General features: G+C 55.7%; 2 protein-coding genes across 8 annotated transcripts in view; one reads left to right on the forward strand and one right to left on the reverse strand.

The window, feature by feature from the left end:
- The window catches only part of LOC135975277 (uncharacterized), a 259,450-nt gene that overhangs the window by 203,907 nt on the left and 39,899 nt on the right, over window positions 1-15,644 (reverse strand). The gene's annotated exons all lie outside the window — the stretch shown is intronic.
- LOC101945256 (epimerase family protein SDR39U1) lies at window positions 8,346-13,119 on the forward strand. Of its 6 annotated transcripts, none has more exons than XM_065565598.1 (6): window positions 8,346-8,468; window positions 9,189-9,295; window positions 9,700-9,782; window positions 10,560-10,681; window positions 11,568-11,701; window positions 12,219-13,119. In XM_065565598.1, exons 1-6 carry the CDS (start codon window positions 8,453-8,455, stop codon window positions 12,570-12,572), a joined length of 816 nt encoding a protein of 271 aa, XP_065421670.1. In that variant the 5' UTR covers window positions 8,346-8,452; the 3' UTR covers window positions 12,573-13,119. The 6 variants fall into 6 exon arrangements, with proteins under 6 accessions (XP_065421670.1, XP_065421672.1, XP_065421671.1 ...); XM_065565600.1 differs by having other exon boundaries at window positions 8,404-8,468; window positions 11,568-11,711; XM_065565596.1 differs by lacking the exon at window positions 8,346-8,468 and adding an exon at window positions 8,514-8,816.

The raw sequence follows: 15,644 nt of genomic DNA on the forward strand, positions 1-15,644 counted from the left end.
CCAAGAGGGAAGAAGGAACATGATAAAAAGGAGAGACGTTTGCCATGATCTTCCTCTCTCTTCCACCTCCATCTACAGACATCAACATCAAGCGACTGGACCGCTGATCAAATGGGAGAGCCTGGCTGAAGGGCAACCAGCCAGCCTGTGGTGAGAAGCATCTAAGTTTGTAAGGGCATTGAAAGTGTTAAGATCAGCTTAGAATGTGTTTTGCTTTTATTTCATTTGACCAAATCTGACTTGTTATGCTTTGACTTATAATCACTTAAAATCTATCTTTGTAGTTAATAAATCTGTTTGTTTATTCTACCTGAAGCAGTGCGTTTGGTTTGAAGCCTGTTCGAGATTCCCCTTGGGATAACAAGCCTGGTACATATCAATTTCTTTGTTAAATTGACGAACTCATATAAGTTTGCAGCGACCAGCGGGCATAACTGGACACTGCAAGATGGAGGTTCCTAGGGTTGTGTCTGGGACTGGAGATATTGGCTAGTGTCAGTCGGTTGCACAATCCAAGGAGCAGCTTACATGCCAGAGGCTGTGTGTGAAGAGCCCAGGAGTGCGGGTTCTCATAGCAGAGCAGGGTAAGGCTGGCTCCCAGAGTCAAGGATTGGAGTGACCTAGCAGATCACTGGTACAGATAACACCAGAGGGGAACATCACACTGTCCCCATACACCCCCTCTATCTATCTGTCTATCTCTATATACACTGACTGTCTGAGTTGTGGCCCAGCCCCCTTCCTCCCAGCCCCGCTCACGCTGTGGGGAGACGCTTGAGAAGGATCAAAGGGCCAAGTTCCCACCAGCAGCTGAGATGAGTCAGGGCTAACCACAGCGCCCACATGCTTTGAGCTGGGAGCTTATTGTCCGCAGCTATGCTCCCCAGCTCCAGCTATACATGAAGACTAGATGTGCAGGGCAATCACCTGTACAGGGCAACCAGCTGTGCTGGCAGAGTGCCAGGAGGCATGAGTGCCAGGAGAGTGCCAGGAGGCACGACCTGCAGTGGGCACCACATTGGGTTATGCACGGAGCCAGGCTGGACACAACCACAGCTGCTGAGCTTCCCCGGGGAAGGGGTGACTCAGCAGGGCCTGTTCTTCCCACCGGCCTGCGTGGTCAGGTGTTCAGGCGTTGAGGTGGCTGATCTGCCCCACTGAGGTGAGTGTCAATGTGTCTTGAGGTCCCCCCGCCCCTCCCCTGCCTGCCCTATATTAAACCCCCGGGCTGAGACCGGGATGCCATCCCCTCCCCTGGACAATGCTGCTGCTGCCCATGGCCTTTCTCCTGCCCGTCAGAGCTCAGGCTGGTGAGTCTGGGGGAGAGGGGAGCAGAGCCCTTGTCCTGCTGTTAGGGTGGCGAGTCCTAATTTAGCATCAGGCGCCGGACTCAGGGAGACGGGGGGAATGTGTGTGTGGGATTCTTGGGGCAGGTGGCTCGTAAGGAGGATTTGGCGGGCGGCGGGGGGGGGGGGGTATGGACTCGGCTCATGGGGACATGTGCAGGGATGTAGCTGGATTCCTGTTTGGGAGAATATTCTGCTTTTGTGTCTCTTTTGATTGATCTGCTTGTTGCTCCCCCCTGCCCTCAACATTGTGTTTCTCTGGGGGAGGGGGGGGGGTCTCTGCCAGGGGAGATCATTGGTGCACAGGAAGCCCGGCCCCACTCCAGACCCTACATGGCCTTCGTGGAGACAAAAATGGGGCCAGAGAGCACCATTAACTGTGGGGGGTTCCTAGTGTGAGAGGATTTTGTCCTGACAGCCGCACACTGCACCAAAGAAGGGTGAGGTGCCCCTCAGATGCCAGCCACATGGCTGCTGTCCAGCTGCCTGCGGATCAGAGATGGGGGATGGCCCCGTGGCCACTTGGGCTCTGCTCAGCCCCTGCACAGGGCAAACCCTGATGTAGACATGGCTCAGGAGCCGAGCCCTCCCTCACCTCCCAGGGTGGCCCCCTCCATCCATCCCTGACTGAAGAGCACTTGCAGGGCATTGAGGGTGTAGTCAGAGGCAGGACAGATAGTCCCTCATCCAGCTTTCAGGGGTGTTCTGCTGGGCTCTCTCACCTACCTCTCCCCGACTGCACAGGCCACAGGGGATAGCAGGGAAACGGCTGCTGAGGACAGGGTAGATTCAGATGGGAAAGAAGGAAGCTTCTTATTTTGTGCAAAACCAAGTTCAGGGCCCTCGTTGTGTCAGGCACTGCCCAGACCCCGACCGAGATCAGGGCCCCCATTGTGCCAAGCACTGTCCAGACACACACTGAGACCCTGCCCCAAAGAGCTTCAGGACAGATTTTTAAAGGTTTTGGGGTTCCTGATGGGATGGGAGTTCGGTGCATAAAACCCTTTAACAATCCAGCCTTGGTAGTCTGTGTAGACACTTGCTGGATCCTTGCTTCCCACTCTTCTCTGAGTGCGGGCTGACATTTCCAAGGGGTTTAGGTGCCTGGTGGGATTTTCAAAAAGCACCTCTGTGCATCTTTGGGTGCCTGAATCCTTTTGCAACCCTGGCCTGGCCCCTTGGTGCTTTGGAAACCCCCAGCTGTGGGGAGCGGGGGGATGTGTGTGATTCAGGGCAATGGGAAATCAGGTTGTAGGGGGAGCAGAGAGGGAGCTGGGCAGGGGGCTGAGAGGCAGATAGTAAGGAGTGGGGAAGAGGGAGGGAGTCCCCAGCCCCAGAGATACGGGGCCGTGAGCAGTGATTTTTCCAAAGGTCTGTAATGTCAAAGCCAGTTCCTGGGCTCCAGCTCCCTTACGTGGCTTTGTTAATTTCAGAAACTCCAGAGACCAGGAGACTCATTATAAAATTGCAAAAGTTAAGAAAATAAATCTGGAGACAGACCCCCAAATAACCAGCATGATAGATGAACGGGCATGGAAATCTCATGATTTTTCAGCCAGTCTCAAGATTCCCCTCCCCCCCCCCCCCCCCCCCCCCGCTCATCCTCCAACTTTGACTTGTGATTTTTGGAATCCTACAGCTCTGGTGACACGCCCACTGTCGTCATCCTGGGAGCCCACAGCCTCAACCAGAAGGAAAGGACCCAGCAACAGATCCGAGTGCAACGCAAGATTCTCCATGAGGACTTTGATGGGACAACCTTGGAAAATGACATCATGCTGCTCCAGGTAGTGTCTTCCACCACAGGGTCCCATGCGCTCCAGTAACCACATGCTGATGTGGTGGGGCTGGGCTCATCTGGGTACCATAGTGCTAGGAGGGGAGTGGGGTCTAACGGTTAGAGCAGGGGGGTCTGGGAGCTAGGACTCCTGGGTTCTATCCCCAGCTCTGGGAGGGTGGAGGTGGTTAGAGCAGGTAGGAGCCAGGACTCCTGGGTTCTATCCCTGGTTCTGCCACTGATTCTGTATGTGCTTGAGCAAGTCACCTCACTGTTTTGTGCCTCAGTTTCCCCCTTTGTGAAATGGGGATAAGTTTTAAGCCCCCCTTCCCAGGGTTCATTAATAATACACTGTGAAATCCGTGGCTAGAGTGAGCCAAAGAAGGCCAAAGTATTAATCGGTTCTGTCTGTCTCCAATCCCACCGCTTTGGAGGGCAGTGGAAAGGGCAGAAGCATCTCCCAGGCCATGCTGGTAAATCTCTTCTCTCTCCCCTCTGTCTCTCCCACGAAAGCTGGAGCGCGAGCTGAATGGACCAACGCGATGAAACCCATCCCTCTGCCCCCGGCCAACTTCCTGCTGAAGCCAGAGGCCACGTGCAGCATGGCCGGCTGGGGCCATACCGGTGCCCACATGGTGCGTTTTCCCACCAGGCTCCAAGATGTGACCTTACAGATGGCTGACAACAAGCAATTCGGACTCTTCTTCGACTCCTTCAACCGGACGTCCATGCTCTGCGTGGGGAACATCAAAACAAAGCAGTCGTCTTTCGTGGTGACGCCCCTACTGTAGTCGGGCTGTCCTGGCTTGTAGACTCCCTTGAGGGTCTCACTTATTGGATTTTATGGAGGTCTCATTTTCCAGCCATCCAGAGGAAAAAATCCTGTGGACATTAATAGAGGCTGGGGAAAGGTAGCCTGGAATCTTATCATGATTGGAGGCAATAAGGACTCTTCCTCCAGTGGAGGCACCCCCTATGGAGTCCCCCACCCTGCTCCCCATGGCATAGCCCCCACCCCAGTGACCCCCCTCAACCTGCAGCACAGCGCCCCCTAGTGCTGCACTGGGGCCTTGGGTCAGCACTGACTGACAGGGGAGAGCACCCCCTAGTGAGTCAACATGGTCCCTCATCCAAACATGGAACAGGTTATTTTAAAATTGGACCTGTTACATCCAGAGATGGGAGCAGGATGAATCAGTGAGTGCCCAGCTCTGACAAAGTGCTGGGTATGGGTGGGGCTGGCTTATTGCATCTTGAATTCCCCCCAGCCTGCTTTCACTGTAATGTTCCCTCCTCTTCTCTCCGTAGGGTGACTCCGGGGGCCCGCTGGTGTGCAATGGGGTCACCCAGGGCATCGTCTCTCACGGGAAAGACAGTGGCCTCCCGCCCGCCGTATACACGCGGATCTCCGCATTCATCCCTTGGCTCGGGAAGAAGATGGGCAGGGAGTAGGCTGTGCAAAGAGACCAACGGGCTTCCAGCTGCTCTGCCATTCTGCTGCCTTCGCTACTTCTGGGGCTTTCCTGTCGGAGCGGGGATGCTGCTGCACTCCTCTGGGGGCACCCCTGAGCTAGCCAGTCCTCGCCTCACCCTGGGGTCGGATGGGAGCCAGCGCCCCCTAAAGGGGACAGGCTCTGTGCTCCATTCTTCATCCCAGTCCCCCAAGCCAGCCAGTCCCCCCTGGGGCTAGATCAAAGCTGGTGCCCCCTAGACTTCATGTCCCCGTTCCCCACCCCCCTGAGCCAGCTAGTCCCTTCCCTGGGGTCGGATGGGAGCCGGCACCCCCTAGAGGGGAAAGGCCCTTTGTCCAATTCTCTTCTCTTGTTCCTTGGCATGAAAACTTTTCTCTGTAATGTGCTTGATGAAAACCCGCAACGTTCTCTCCTCTGCGGGTCCGAGCCATGGCTTGCGATGCAATAAACAGCTTTAAGCAGCAGCTGGTGCTGGTGTCTGGACTCCTGAGTCTTTCTCTGAATGGAACAGCTGTCCTTGGGCGGCCCCCCAGCGTCTCAGGAGGCCCCTTCCAGCCGGGATGCAACCCTCTTCTTCACCCGGTCCGTGATGTCTTGCAGCTGGAATTCACGGGACTCCCTAGACTGGATCCAAGGCAGTGGCTATCTACCCAGAGTCCTGTCTCTGACAGTTACCAGCATCAGAGGATGGTGGTAGGACCCCACAGTAGAGAGTGATGAGGTGAGACACCAGGACTGTGGTGTTTGCGGAGAGGGAAACAACATTTACAGAGGCTGTTTGGGGAGAAGGGTTCAGCTGGGGAGGGCAGGAGAGAACTAACTTAGCTGGCTAGAGAGAGCTTAGAGTGGAGACTTTCAAAGACCCCCTAAGGTGGCGCAGCTATCTCAGGTCCCTCTGCAATGAGGGAAAATGGATATGATTACAATAGCACCAAGATCGGGGTGCACCATTTTGCCAGGCACTGCCCAGACCACGACTGAGATCAGGGCCCCGTCGTGCCGGGCGCTGAGAGGAGAAGTTGTCTTGCTGAAGGTTACACAGAGAGTCAGTGGCAGAGTGGAGAAGAGAAACCAAATGTCCTGACCCCCATTTGGTGCCCCTTGCCACGGGGCCATTCTGCCTCTCGCTTTTTGCCTATGATTGTGGGCTGCCAGAGGAATTGTCGGAAGAAGGTGGAGGGCAGAGGGTGGGGTGGGGAGCAAACTCTTGTAATTCCCTTAGCTCTATCCCAGAACCGGTGCCATTTCCAAACTGAAGGGGGGGAGCACTGTTCTACTCTGTCTTCTAACTTGTACAGGTGGGTCTCTTCTGTTCTATTCCCTCTCATAACCATGCCCAAGGTCCCTTCAATACCAGTCCATGTCCGTCCCACCTGATTCTGGATCTATGAAGGGCTCCCCACCATTTGGAGGTGCTTTCTGCCCATGGACCTCCAGCTGGGCTAGACAAACCCATCGCAGCTGAGCCAGCACCCTCAGCTCTGCTCCCAGATGTGCACATCTGCAAGGGGCAAAAGATCCCAGTTAGGTTCAGCACCAGCTGTGGAGCAGGTGACCCAGCTGGGCTTTTTCCTGACCCATGTGCTGTGGGTTTCCAGGAACTGGTGACTGCAAAAGTCATCCTGCTGCAGCAGCTGGGGCTGGGGCCTGCTGGAGATGGGATCTGGGGTTAGATGGACCTGGGGATCTGAGCTGATCTGGCAATCCCAATGTTCCTGTTTAGATGAGCCAACTGAGTCCCCGGCACAGGACCCAGGGTAAGAAATTACTGACTCTCAACCTGGTCATGACGCCTTTTTGTCCCCTCTGTGCACAGCCAACAGAGTCAATGTCTCCAGGGCTCCCTCTGTCCGCCTGGATCTATGCAGGCTTCCCCATCCTCTCCATCCCTGTGCTCTGTCTGGGCTCTACAGACCCATAGCATCCTACCCACCACCTGTCCCTCCGTCTCTGCCCTGGGCCAGGTGTCTGGAGGCAGATGCTAACAAGGCCATGTCACTGGCTGACATTAGCCACACTCCCCACCAGGTATGCGGATGGAGAAGGGGGTGGGGGAATGGGTGCAAGCTCCATCCAGGGTTCAGCTCTGTCCCAGACGTTCACAGCTCCAGGCAGGGCTGAGCTGGGCCAGCGCCCAGATGTTCTGCAGCCCCAGCTGTGGAGGGCACCTGGATGCCATGGGATAGGCAACGTATGTCTGTGACCCTGCAGCTCCTGAAGGGTCCTGGTGAAAGACTGGGATGGGGAATGAGACCCATGTGTCCAGGACAGCATCACTAGGGGACCCTGCACCTCCCAGCCCCCAGGCACAGGGATCTGGGACCCAAGTCTGTGGCACAACAGTCACTGGTGTCAAAGGGTGACAAAGTAGGACATTTCTGTCATATTTTTATGAATCCCAGGCATGCCTCAGTTTCCTTGTGCACCTTGCATTGCTGCCCAGTGGGGCACCCACCTGGCTCCTGGAGGACTGCAGTCCCTTTGCTGTCTGGAGGGGATGGCTGGGTCATTAAAGAACTGGTTGAAACGGCCCCAAATCACCAGAGGATCAGGGAAGAAAAGGAGACCCCCCCCTGCAAAGACTGAGCCATTGACACCTGCCCACAGGAAACCTTGGAGCATGTGAACTCAGCTGGAGAAGAGGGGGAAAGGTATCAGGGGATAGGAAACGGCCTGTCCTCTGGAGGGAGTCAGCAGCCCTTCGTGGGGACTAAGGACAAAGAGCCAGAAATGAAGTCCAGCCACCTTTGGACGGGCCGTGGCACTGGCAGGGCCGGGATGAGCCAGGGCTTCAGCCCTGCCTCTTCGAGCTGACCAAGGGACATCCAGGGGATGAAGCTATAGGGAAAGTGCAACCCTGCCTCCATCTCTCCATCCTTCTATCCCCATACCCACCCCTCCATCCGTCCATCCCTCCATCAATCCATCCATCCCATACCCACCCCTCCACCCATCCATCCCTCCATCAATCTATCCATCCCATACACACCCCTCTATCCATCCATCCATCCAACCCTTCACCCGCATACCCACCCCTCCATCCCCATACACAGCCAGCCATCCAGCCTCCATCCCATACACACCCATCCATTCATCCCATACACACCCATCCATCCTATATCCACTAGGGGGAGGGATAGCTCAGTGGTTTGAGCATTGGCCTGCTAAAACCAGGGTTGTGAGTTCAATCCTTGAGGGGGCCACTTAGGGATCTGGGGCAAAATCAGTACTTGGTCCTGCTAGTGAAGGCAGGGGGCTGGACTCGATGACCTTTCGGGGTCCTTTCTAGTTCTAGGAGATGGGATATCTCCATATATATACATCCCCCCATCCCCATACAAACCCCTTCATTCCTCCATCCCATGTACACCCCTTCATCCATCCATGCCATACACACCCCTCTATCCATCCAGGCATGCAGATACACCTCGCCTGATCCCCGTCCAAAGCCCCCACCCCATTCCCAGACCCCTAGGTCCTCCTATTACCTATTCCTCCCAGACCCCTCCCTGACCCTTCCTGACCCCGCCTCCATGAACCCCTCTCTCCTCTGACCCCTTCAATCTCCCTGTACCTGCCCCACCCCCATCTCTCCAGACCTCCCCCGTGCCTCCCATCCCTGCCCCCGGGCCCCGCCCTATGCATTGGCCCTGGGGCTCTGAGCCTGGCCACTGGCCGCGAAGGGGTTAACCAGGGGCTGTGTCAATATCCCGTGAATGGGGCGCGGGCCCTTTAAATCCCAGCCGCTCTACTCTTCCCCCTCCCTTCCCGGCCTAGGAAGCTGCGCATGCGTGCCCGAGCCTGACGAGCCGCAGGCCGGAGAGTCCCTCCACGCGCATGCGCGCCCAGCATTGGCCATGCGCGTGCTAGTGGGTGAGTGGCGCGCGCTGCAGGGGCCGAGTGTGGGGTGGCTGGGTGGCCGGGGATAGCAATTAAGCGAGGGATTAATTGCAGGGCTACTGCGGTTGCGCGTGTACCGCAGCGCCTGGGTTTGGACTTGTTCCGGTTTGGGAGCGGAGCTCCCCCTTGCCGCGGGGAGAGGGGGCAGGCACTAAGTCCTTCCCCCTGCAAGACTTCCTCATGCACCAAGGCGCTGGGGGGGTGAAATGGGCTGGGCTAGTAGGGGGCTGCGGGTCGGGAGTGGGAGGGACTGGCAGAGCTCGGGGCAAGGCCGGCTCCAGGTGCTTGGGGCGGCCACTCCAGAGCGGGCAGCACGTCCAGGTATTCGGCGGCAATTCGGCCGACGGTCCCTCACTCCCGCTCGGAGTGAAGGACCTCCCGCTGAATTGCCCCCGCAGATCTTGATCGCGGCTTTTTTTTTTTTTTTTTTTGGCTGCTTGGGGCGGCCCTGCCTCGGAGGGCAGCCAGGGGCTGTGGGTCAGGAGTGAGGGGCACTGGTAGGGCTGGGCTAGCAGGGGTTGTGGGTTGGGAGTGAGGGGCACCAGCAGGGCTGGGGGAGCCCAGGGCTGAGCTAGTAGGAGGCTGTGGGTCAGGAGTATGGGGCACCAGAAGAGCGAGGGAGAGCCCAGGGCTGGGCTGGCAGTGGGTCGGGAGTGACGGGCATCAATGCTTGAAAGTGTCTATTTAAATCAGGAGGTGGGACCGGCTTTGTGGGCGGAGCCTTGACCCAGCTGTTGAGGAGTCGAGGGCACGAGGTGACCCATGTCTCTCGCCATCCAGGGCCTGACCGGATCAGCTGGGTAGGTGATTGCGGAAGGGGAGTGACTCCAATAATATTGGGCTCATGGGGCAGCCACAGAGGTGCAGGGGGTTAGGAGCCCACTGGCCCATGGGGAGGTTCGCTCCCTGTCCTGGGAATTAGCGCTCAGCCCTAAGACTCCAGGCTGGTCCTAGTGGCATCACTCCAGCCATCCCTCCTGTTGTGCCGGGTGACATCAGAGCCATCCACCCTCATGCTCCAGGGCACAGCCTGCAGGGGTCAGGAAGGAGCTGACTTAGTGCAGCAGAGCAGAGTGAGATTAACTAGGGGCATGTGTGAGTGAGGGGCTGATCCAGGGGATAAGGGGAGACTGGACTGGCAGGATTTAGGGGTTAGTGGGGAGACTGAGCTGTGTGGAATACCATTTCTCTCCTGTCTCCCCAGGATGAACTGTCCCACTCTGGCCTGCCCCCTTGTGATGCTGCGGTGAACTTGGCTGGTGAGAATGTTCTCAACCCCCTTCGCAGGTGTGTCCGGGGCTTTGGGCATGCTAGGGGAGAATAATCCCTGTAACAACCTATGTGGCGTCCCTTCAGTGAAGGACAGAAATGGGGATGACTCAGTCTCTCCCTGTTCTCCTGTACTACTCATAATGCAGTGGAGGTGGGGCAGGACGGAAGGGTTGTGTTCTGCAAATTGGGGATGAATTGGGGGTTGAAACATAATTGTCACTAGGAACCTTTCTTCTCAGAATTCTTGTTTCCAAGGGGAAGCATTAGGAGAGTGCACCAGTGGGGGTATAAATAGTCTTGCCCAATATCTGGCCTCTTTTGTGACACTGATGCTAGCAGCCCTGTCACACCTACACTAGACACCCACCCAACTGTCTCCCACAGAGTGGAACCAGCATCTTCCAGACACCCCACTGCCATTCCCAAATACTCACAGTTCCCCCCACTCTCCCTGGGACAGGGAGCCTTTTCCCACCTACATCTGGGGAGTGTGCGGGGGAGAGAGTCCTGCCTCCCATTGCTCTGGGGCGTGGTGATTTGTGTCACTCCCTTGTACTCCCTTGGGGAGTGCAGGGGAATGGGTTGCTCTCCTTTAGGTACCATTAGAGGGGACTTGGTCAGGATGTGAAACTTCTGCTAGGAACCTTTCTCCTCCTGGGCCATTACTTCTGGGGGAAGATTTAGTGGGATTCACGGTATGGTATAAATAGCTGCTTGTTGGGCTGCGATTGGCAGAGGAGAATGGGGGTGGGGTGGTTGAGTGTGACCCCTTTGTGCTCTCTCCCCCTGAAGGTGGGATGATGCCTTCCGCAGGGTTGTGGTTGCCAGCCGGGTGGAGACCACCAAGACCTTGGCCAAGGCCATCGCTGAGGCCGAAAGGCTGCCCCGCTCCTGGGTCCTCGTCACCGGCGTAGGTATTTATTGTGCATGGCCAGAGTGCAACTCATGCCATCCTGTCCTATGGTATCCCTCCACCAGGTGGAAATAGTCCCTGGGCAGTGATAAGGCAGAGTGTGGCCTCTGGAAGTTACTGCTGAGGGGACAGGAGAAATAGTCCCCAGGTGCAGCACAACCTCCCATAACAGCATTGTGTCCTTCTGCCATGGAGAGAAAATAGTCCCTGTGGTGCATCATCCTTGCACAGCCTTCGCTGGCACTGGTGTGCTTCCGCCACTTAGAGAAAATAGTCCCCAATCATGAGAGGACAGATCACAGCACCTTGTGGAAAGAGTGTGCTTCCACCATTGCATAGAGAGGGAAAAATAGGCCCTGGGTAGAGCACACTTTGCCCAACATGTATCCTTCCGCCACTGAGGGGATATACAGTCCCCCCCTCTAGTGCAAGACAAAGTGCAGCCCTATGTGGCACTGTGGCACTAGGGAGAAGGGAAAATTGGCCTGGGGTGCAGCACAGTCTTCCATGACACATTGTGATCCTTCCGCTGCAGAGAGGGGGGAAAAATAGTCCCTCCTCTTGTAGGTCAAGGACAAAGCACAACCTCTGGTGATGCTGATGTTCTTCCACCATTAGGAAGAGATGGAAAAATAGTCCCCTGGCCAAACACAACATCCTGTGAAACTGTCCTTCTGCCACCAAGAGAGAAGAAAATTTGCATTGTAAGAGAATGGAGCCCAGCCTCCTATGACATCAGTGCACTTCTGACATTGGAGTGGGAGGGAAAATAGTAGTGTTTCTCCCCGTCACCAGATGCAATTGCTACAGGAGAGGGAGGGATATCAATGAGGGGTAGGGCTATGTGCACTGGCTGGCACTACAGTTCCCTGCCCATTGCCTGGCAGGGTATTACCGCCCAAGCCCCACGGCTGAGTACACCGAGGAGAGTCCCGGCGGTGACTTCGACTTCTTCTCACGCCTGGTGAGCGCCTGGGAGGCAGCAGCTAAAATTCCCGGGGACAGCACGCGCCAGGCTGTGGTGAGATCCGGTGCGTCGGGGCATGGGGCCTTTCCCCTCTAGGGGGCGCCAGATACTATCCGGCCTCATGGCAGAGACTGGCTGGCTCAAGGGGGCAGGGCATGGGGCTTGTCCCCTCTAGGGATCACCAGCTCCCATCTCACCTCAGGGCAGGGACTAGCTGGCTCATGGAGGTGGGGAATGGGATACAGGGCCTTTCCCCTCTAGGGGATGCTGGCTCCCATCTGGCCCCAGGGTGGGGACTGGCTGGCTCAAGGTGGGGGGGAATGGAGCACGGGGTCTTTCCCCTCCAGGTGATGCTGGCCCCAAGGCTGGCTTGGGCTGGGAGACTGTGGCTGGCTCAGGGGGAGGGGGGCTGCTGGCTGGCTGGGGGGGGGCAGGGAATGGGGCATGGACCCTTTCCCCTCGAGGCGGCACTGGCCCCAAGGCAGGCTTGGACTGGGAGACTGGCTAGCTCGGAGAGGGGGGCGTGGTTGGCTGGCTCCGGGGTCTCTCTCTGACTTTCCTCTTCCTGCAGGTGTGGTGCTGGGGAAGGGTGGAGGTGCCATCTCGCAGATGCTCTGGCCGTTCCGGCTGGGCCTGGGGGGCCCCGTGGGCTCTGGCCTCCAGCCCTTCCCATGGATCCACATCCGGGACTTGGCCGGTGTCGTGTGCCACGCCCTGGAGACAGAGGGTGTGCGTGGGGTTCTCAACGGGGTCTCCCCGGCCTCGTCTGGCACCTCCAACGCCGACTTCGCCCGGGAGCTGGGCTCGGCCCTGGGGCGCCCGGCCCTGCTGCCCCTGCCCAGCTGGGCAGTGCGGGGTGTCTTTGGGGCTGAGCGGGCCGTCATGCTGCTGGAGGGCCAGCGAGTGGCGCCGAAACGCACCCTAGAGAGTGGCTACTGCTTCGTGTACCCCGACCTGCCCTCTGCCCTGCAGGACATCGTATCCTGAGCGGCTGAGGGGGGGCTGATCCCAGTGCCCCAGGGATGCCCCTGTTCTGGGGGGATCAGCCCCTAGAGACCCCTTATCTCTGGCTCCCACAGCCCAGCTCTGAGCCTCCTGGCTGTCTTAGCCTGAACTTTGTGGGGTCCCTCATGAGCCCTCCCCAGTGTCCGCCCCCAATACTCCCCAGCCTCTTGCTGGGACTCACCCTGTTCTTAGCCTCCCCAGCCCCCTTTTCTGAGTGGGAATGCTCCCTTTTGAGCCCCTCCAGAAATCCTCCCTCCCAGTCCTTCTCGGGGGGAGGGTGCCCTACTGTGACCCCTCCTGCCCCACCGCCATCCGTGCTGCGCTGACAGTGCATTCAGGCTGTTTCCAAGCTCCTGGCACTTTATGGAGCTGGGGTTCTGCAGCAAAGGCTGCTGGGAATTGTAGTTTTTGGTACCCAACCCTGTATACAGCCTTGTCCAGTTTGCAATAAACGGCTGGTGGGTCAATCGCTGCTGTTTGGGGAAGGGGGGTGGGGGGTTGCTTGGTCAATGGTGGTGCTAGGGCTGAGGGGGGATTCAGAGGCTGGACTGTCCTCATACAGTCAGTGCTGTCCCCAGTGCCTGCAGCTCCCAATACGGTGGAAGAGACCAGGCAGGGAATGGGAGCCAGGTGTCCAGGAGGATAGTGCAGGGTGCTCATCCTTAGGGAGGGTCTGACAGGTCATAGGGCAGGGAGGGGGAAGGAGAGCGAGGAGTCTGGGATGGCTGTGCAGGTCCCAGCACAAAGATGGGAATGGGATCCAGGCGTCCGGGAGGGCAGTGCAGGGCCTTCACTGCTAGGGGGTCCCACAGTTCTTAGGGGAGGAATGGGAAAGGTGCCTGGGAACAAACATCGTGCTCATGTACAAGCTGAGAGGGCTGAGTCAAGTGGAGACTAGGGCTGGCTGGGCTCTGGAGACCAGACAGGAGCTGCCTGGCCTGGGATGTGGGTCTGGGTCCCCTAGCATGGGGTAGTATAGGTTATTCCTGTGTGGGCATAACTGCCTCCATGCACACGGTTGTACTGGTATAACTGTAGAGGTAAAATTGCATCTCTGATCCTAATAGTTATACTGCTACCGACTCTGGCTGTAGTCCTGGCCTTCATTTCATACCTCAGAAAACAATGGAGAAGGAGTCCCAGAACACTGCCTGTGTAAAATACAAGTGTTGATCTGTTGCTTTGGAAGACCTTGGCTGACACCTCTTTGAACTGTCCCCTGGGGTCTCACCGTTCCTTGTGTGTTTCACTTTGCTTTTCCTGATGGAAATTTCTGCTGGCATCATTCTTTTGTGGAAATTTTATATTCCACAAATCCCCATTTTCCATCAGGAAACCCTGGTTCAAATTTTTGCCTCACTGTCCTAATGCAATAATAAGCCATGGGGGTAAATAATTAAAGACTTAGTTACTGCAGACAGGCTGTGTTCTCCTCTGGATTTCTGTGCAGACATTCCCCCTGACAAATGAGTGCTCCACTGTGTATCAAGGGGACTGTGTATATTTAGTCCTGAGTTTATCCCCCAGCCCCTGGGCTGTAATTAGACATAGTCTGTCTCTTTTTGACTTTAGAAGAGCGCCAAAGCTCAAGCCCTTGCCATTTGTTTCCACTAGGGGTATTTTCTGGGATGCACTCTAATTTATTTCCAAAGATGATACAGAAGTCCTGTTTCCCTGAACACAGCTGCAGACAGTGCTTCCGTTTCCTGGTCAAAGCCAGCCTTTCCAGCTGGCACTTCTGTTACTGTCTGCTTGGCCTTCTCTCCTCCCCTTCTCCCTCGTGCACAGATAAAACCTATGTCACCAAGCAAAGCCCTTAGCGATCATGGCCTGGGAAATCCATTGAGCTGCTTCTGCTCTAGCTTTTCCATGTGGCTGTGTTTTGAATGCTACTGCTGTTGTTTCAGCCACCCAGCTGCAATGGCTTCTTTACATTGATCCTGCATGAAGGGGACCAGTACCGCCCCACGCATTACTACAAGGTTTAATAACAGGACGATTGAGGTGCTAGAGGAGCACTCAAGGAAGACAAGGCTGTTGCAGAGAAACTAAATGAATTTTTTGCATCAGTCTTTACTGTAGAGGATGTGAGGGAGATTCCCACACCTGAGCCATTCTTTTTAAGTGACAAATCTGGGGAACTGTCCCAGATTGAGATGTCATTAGAGGAGGTTTTGAAACAAATGGATAAACTAAACAGTAATAAGTCACCGGACCAGAAGGGATTCAGATATGAAATCTTAGAACTACTAACTGGTATGTAACGAATCGCTTAAATCAGCCAGACCTGATGACTGGAGGATAGCTAATGTAACACTGATTTTTTTTAAAAGTCTCCAGAGGCGATCCTGGCAGTTACAGGCCAGTAAGGCTGACTTCAGTACCAGACAAATTGGTTGCAACTATAGTAAAACACAGAATTATCACAAACAGATTAACATGATTTGTTGGGGAAGAATCAACAATGGTTTTTGTAAAGGGAAATCATGCCTCACCAATCTACTAGAATTCTTTGGAGGGGGTCAACAAGCATGTGGACAAGGGGGATCCAATGAATATAGTGTACTTGGAATTTCAGAAAGCCTTTGACAAGGTCCCTCACCAAAGGCTCTTAAGCAAAGTAAGTAGTCATGGGATAAGAGGGAAGATCCTCTCAGGGATCAGTAACTGGTTAAAAGATAGGAAACAAAGGGTAGGACTAAATGGTCAGTTCTCAGAATGGAGAGTGTTAAATAGTGGTGTCCCCCAGGGGTCTGTATCGGGACTAATCCTAGTCAACATTCATAAATGATCTGGGAAAGGATAAACAGTGAGGTGGCAAAGTGTTAAGATGATACAAACTTATAAGGTAGTTGAGTCCAAAGCAGACTGTGAAGAATTACAAAGGGATCTCACAAAATTGGGTGACTGGGCAGGAAAATGGCAGATGAAATTCATTGTTGATAAATTTCAGGGTAGCAGCCGTGTTAGTCTGTATCCTCAAAAAGAACAG

Source organism: Chrysemys picta, chromosome 13 (genome assembly GCF_011386835.1).
Source record: "Chrysemys picta bellii isolate R12L10 chromosome 13, ASM1138683v2, whole genome shotgun sequence".
Taxonomy (NCBI): Eukaryota; Metazoa; Chordata; order Testudines; family Emydidae; genus Chrysemys; species Chrysemys picta.

What these genes read in the sequence shown, in the direction of transcription:
- LOC101945256 (XM_065565595.1), top strand. Translation starts at nt 8,702, where the DNA reads ATGGGCTGGGCTAGTAGGGGGCTGCGGGTCGGGAGTGGGAGGGACTGG. An exon ending in AGAGCGGGCAGCACGTCCAG is followed by an intron (nt 8,817 to 9,188) that starts GTATTCGGCGGC and finishes TATTTAAATCAG; the next exon opens with GAGGTGGGACCGGCTTTGTG. An exon ending in GGCCTGACCGGATCAGCTGG is followed by an intron (nt 9,296 to 9,699) that starts GTAGGTGATTGC and finishes CTGTCTCCCCAG; the next exon opens with GATGAACTGTCCCACTCTGG.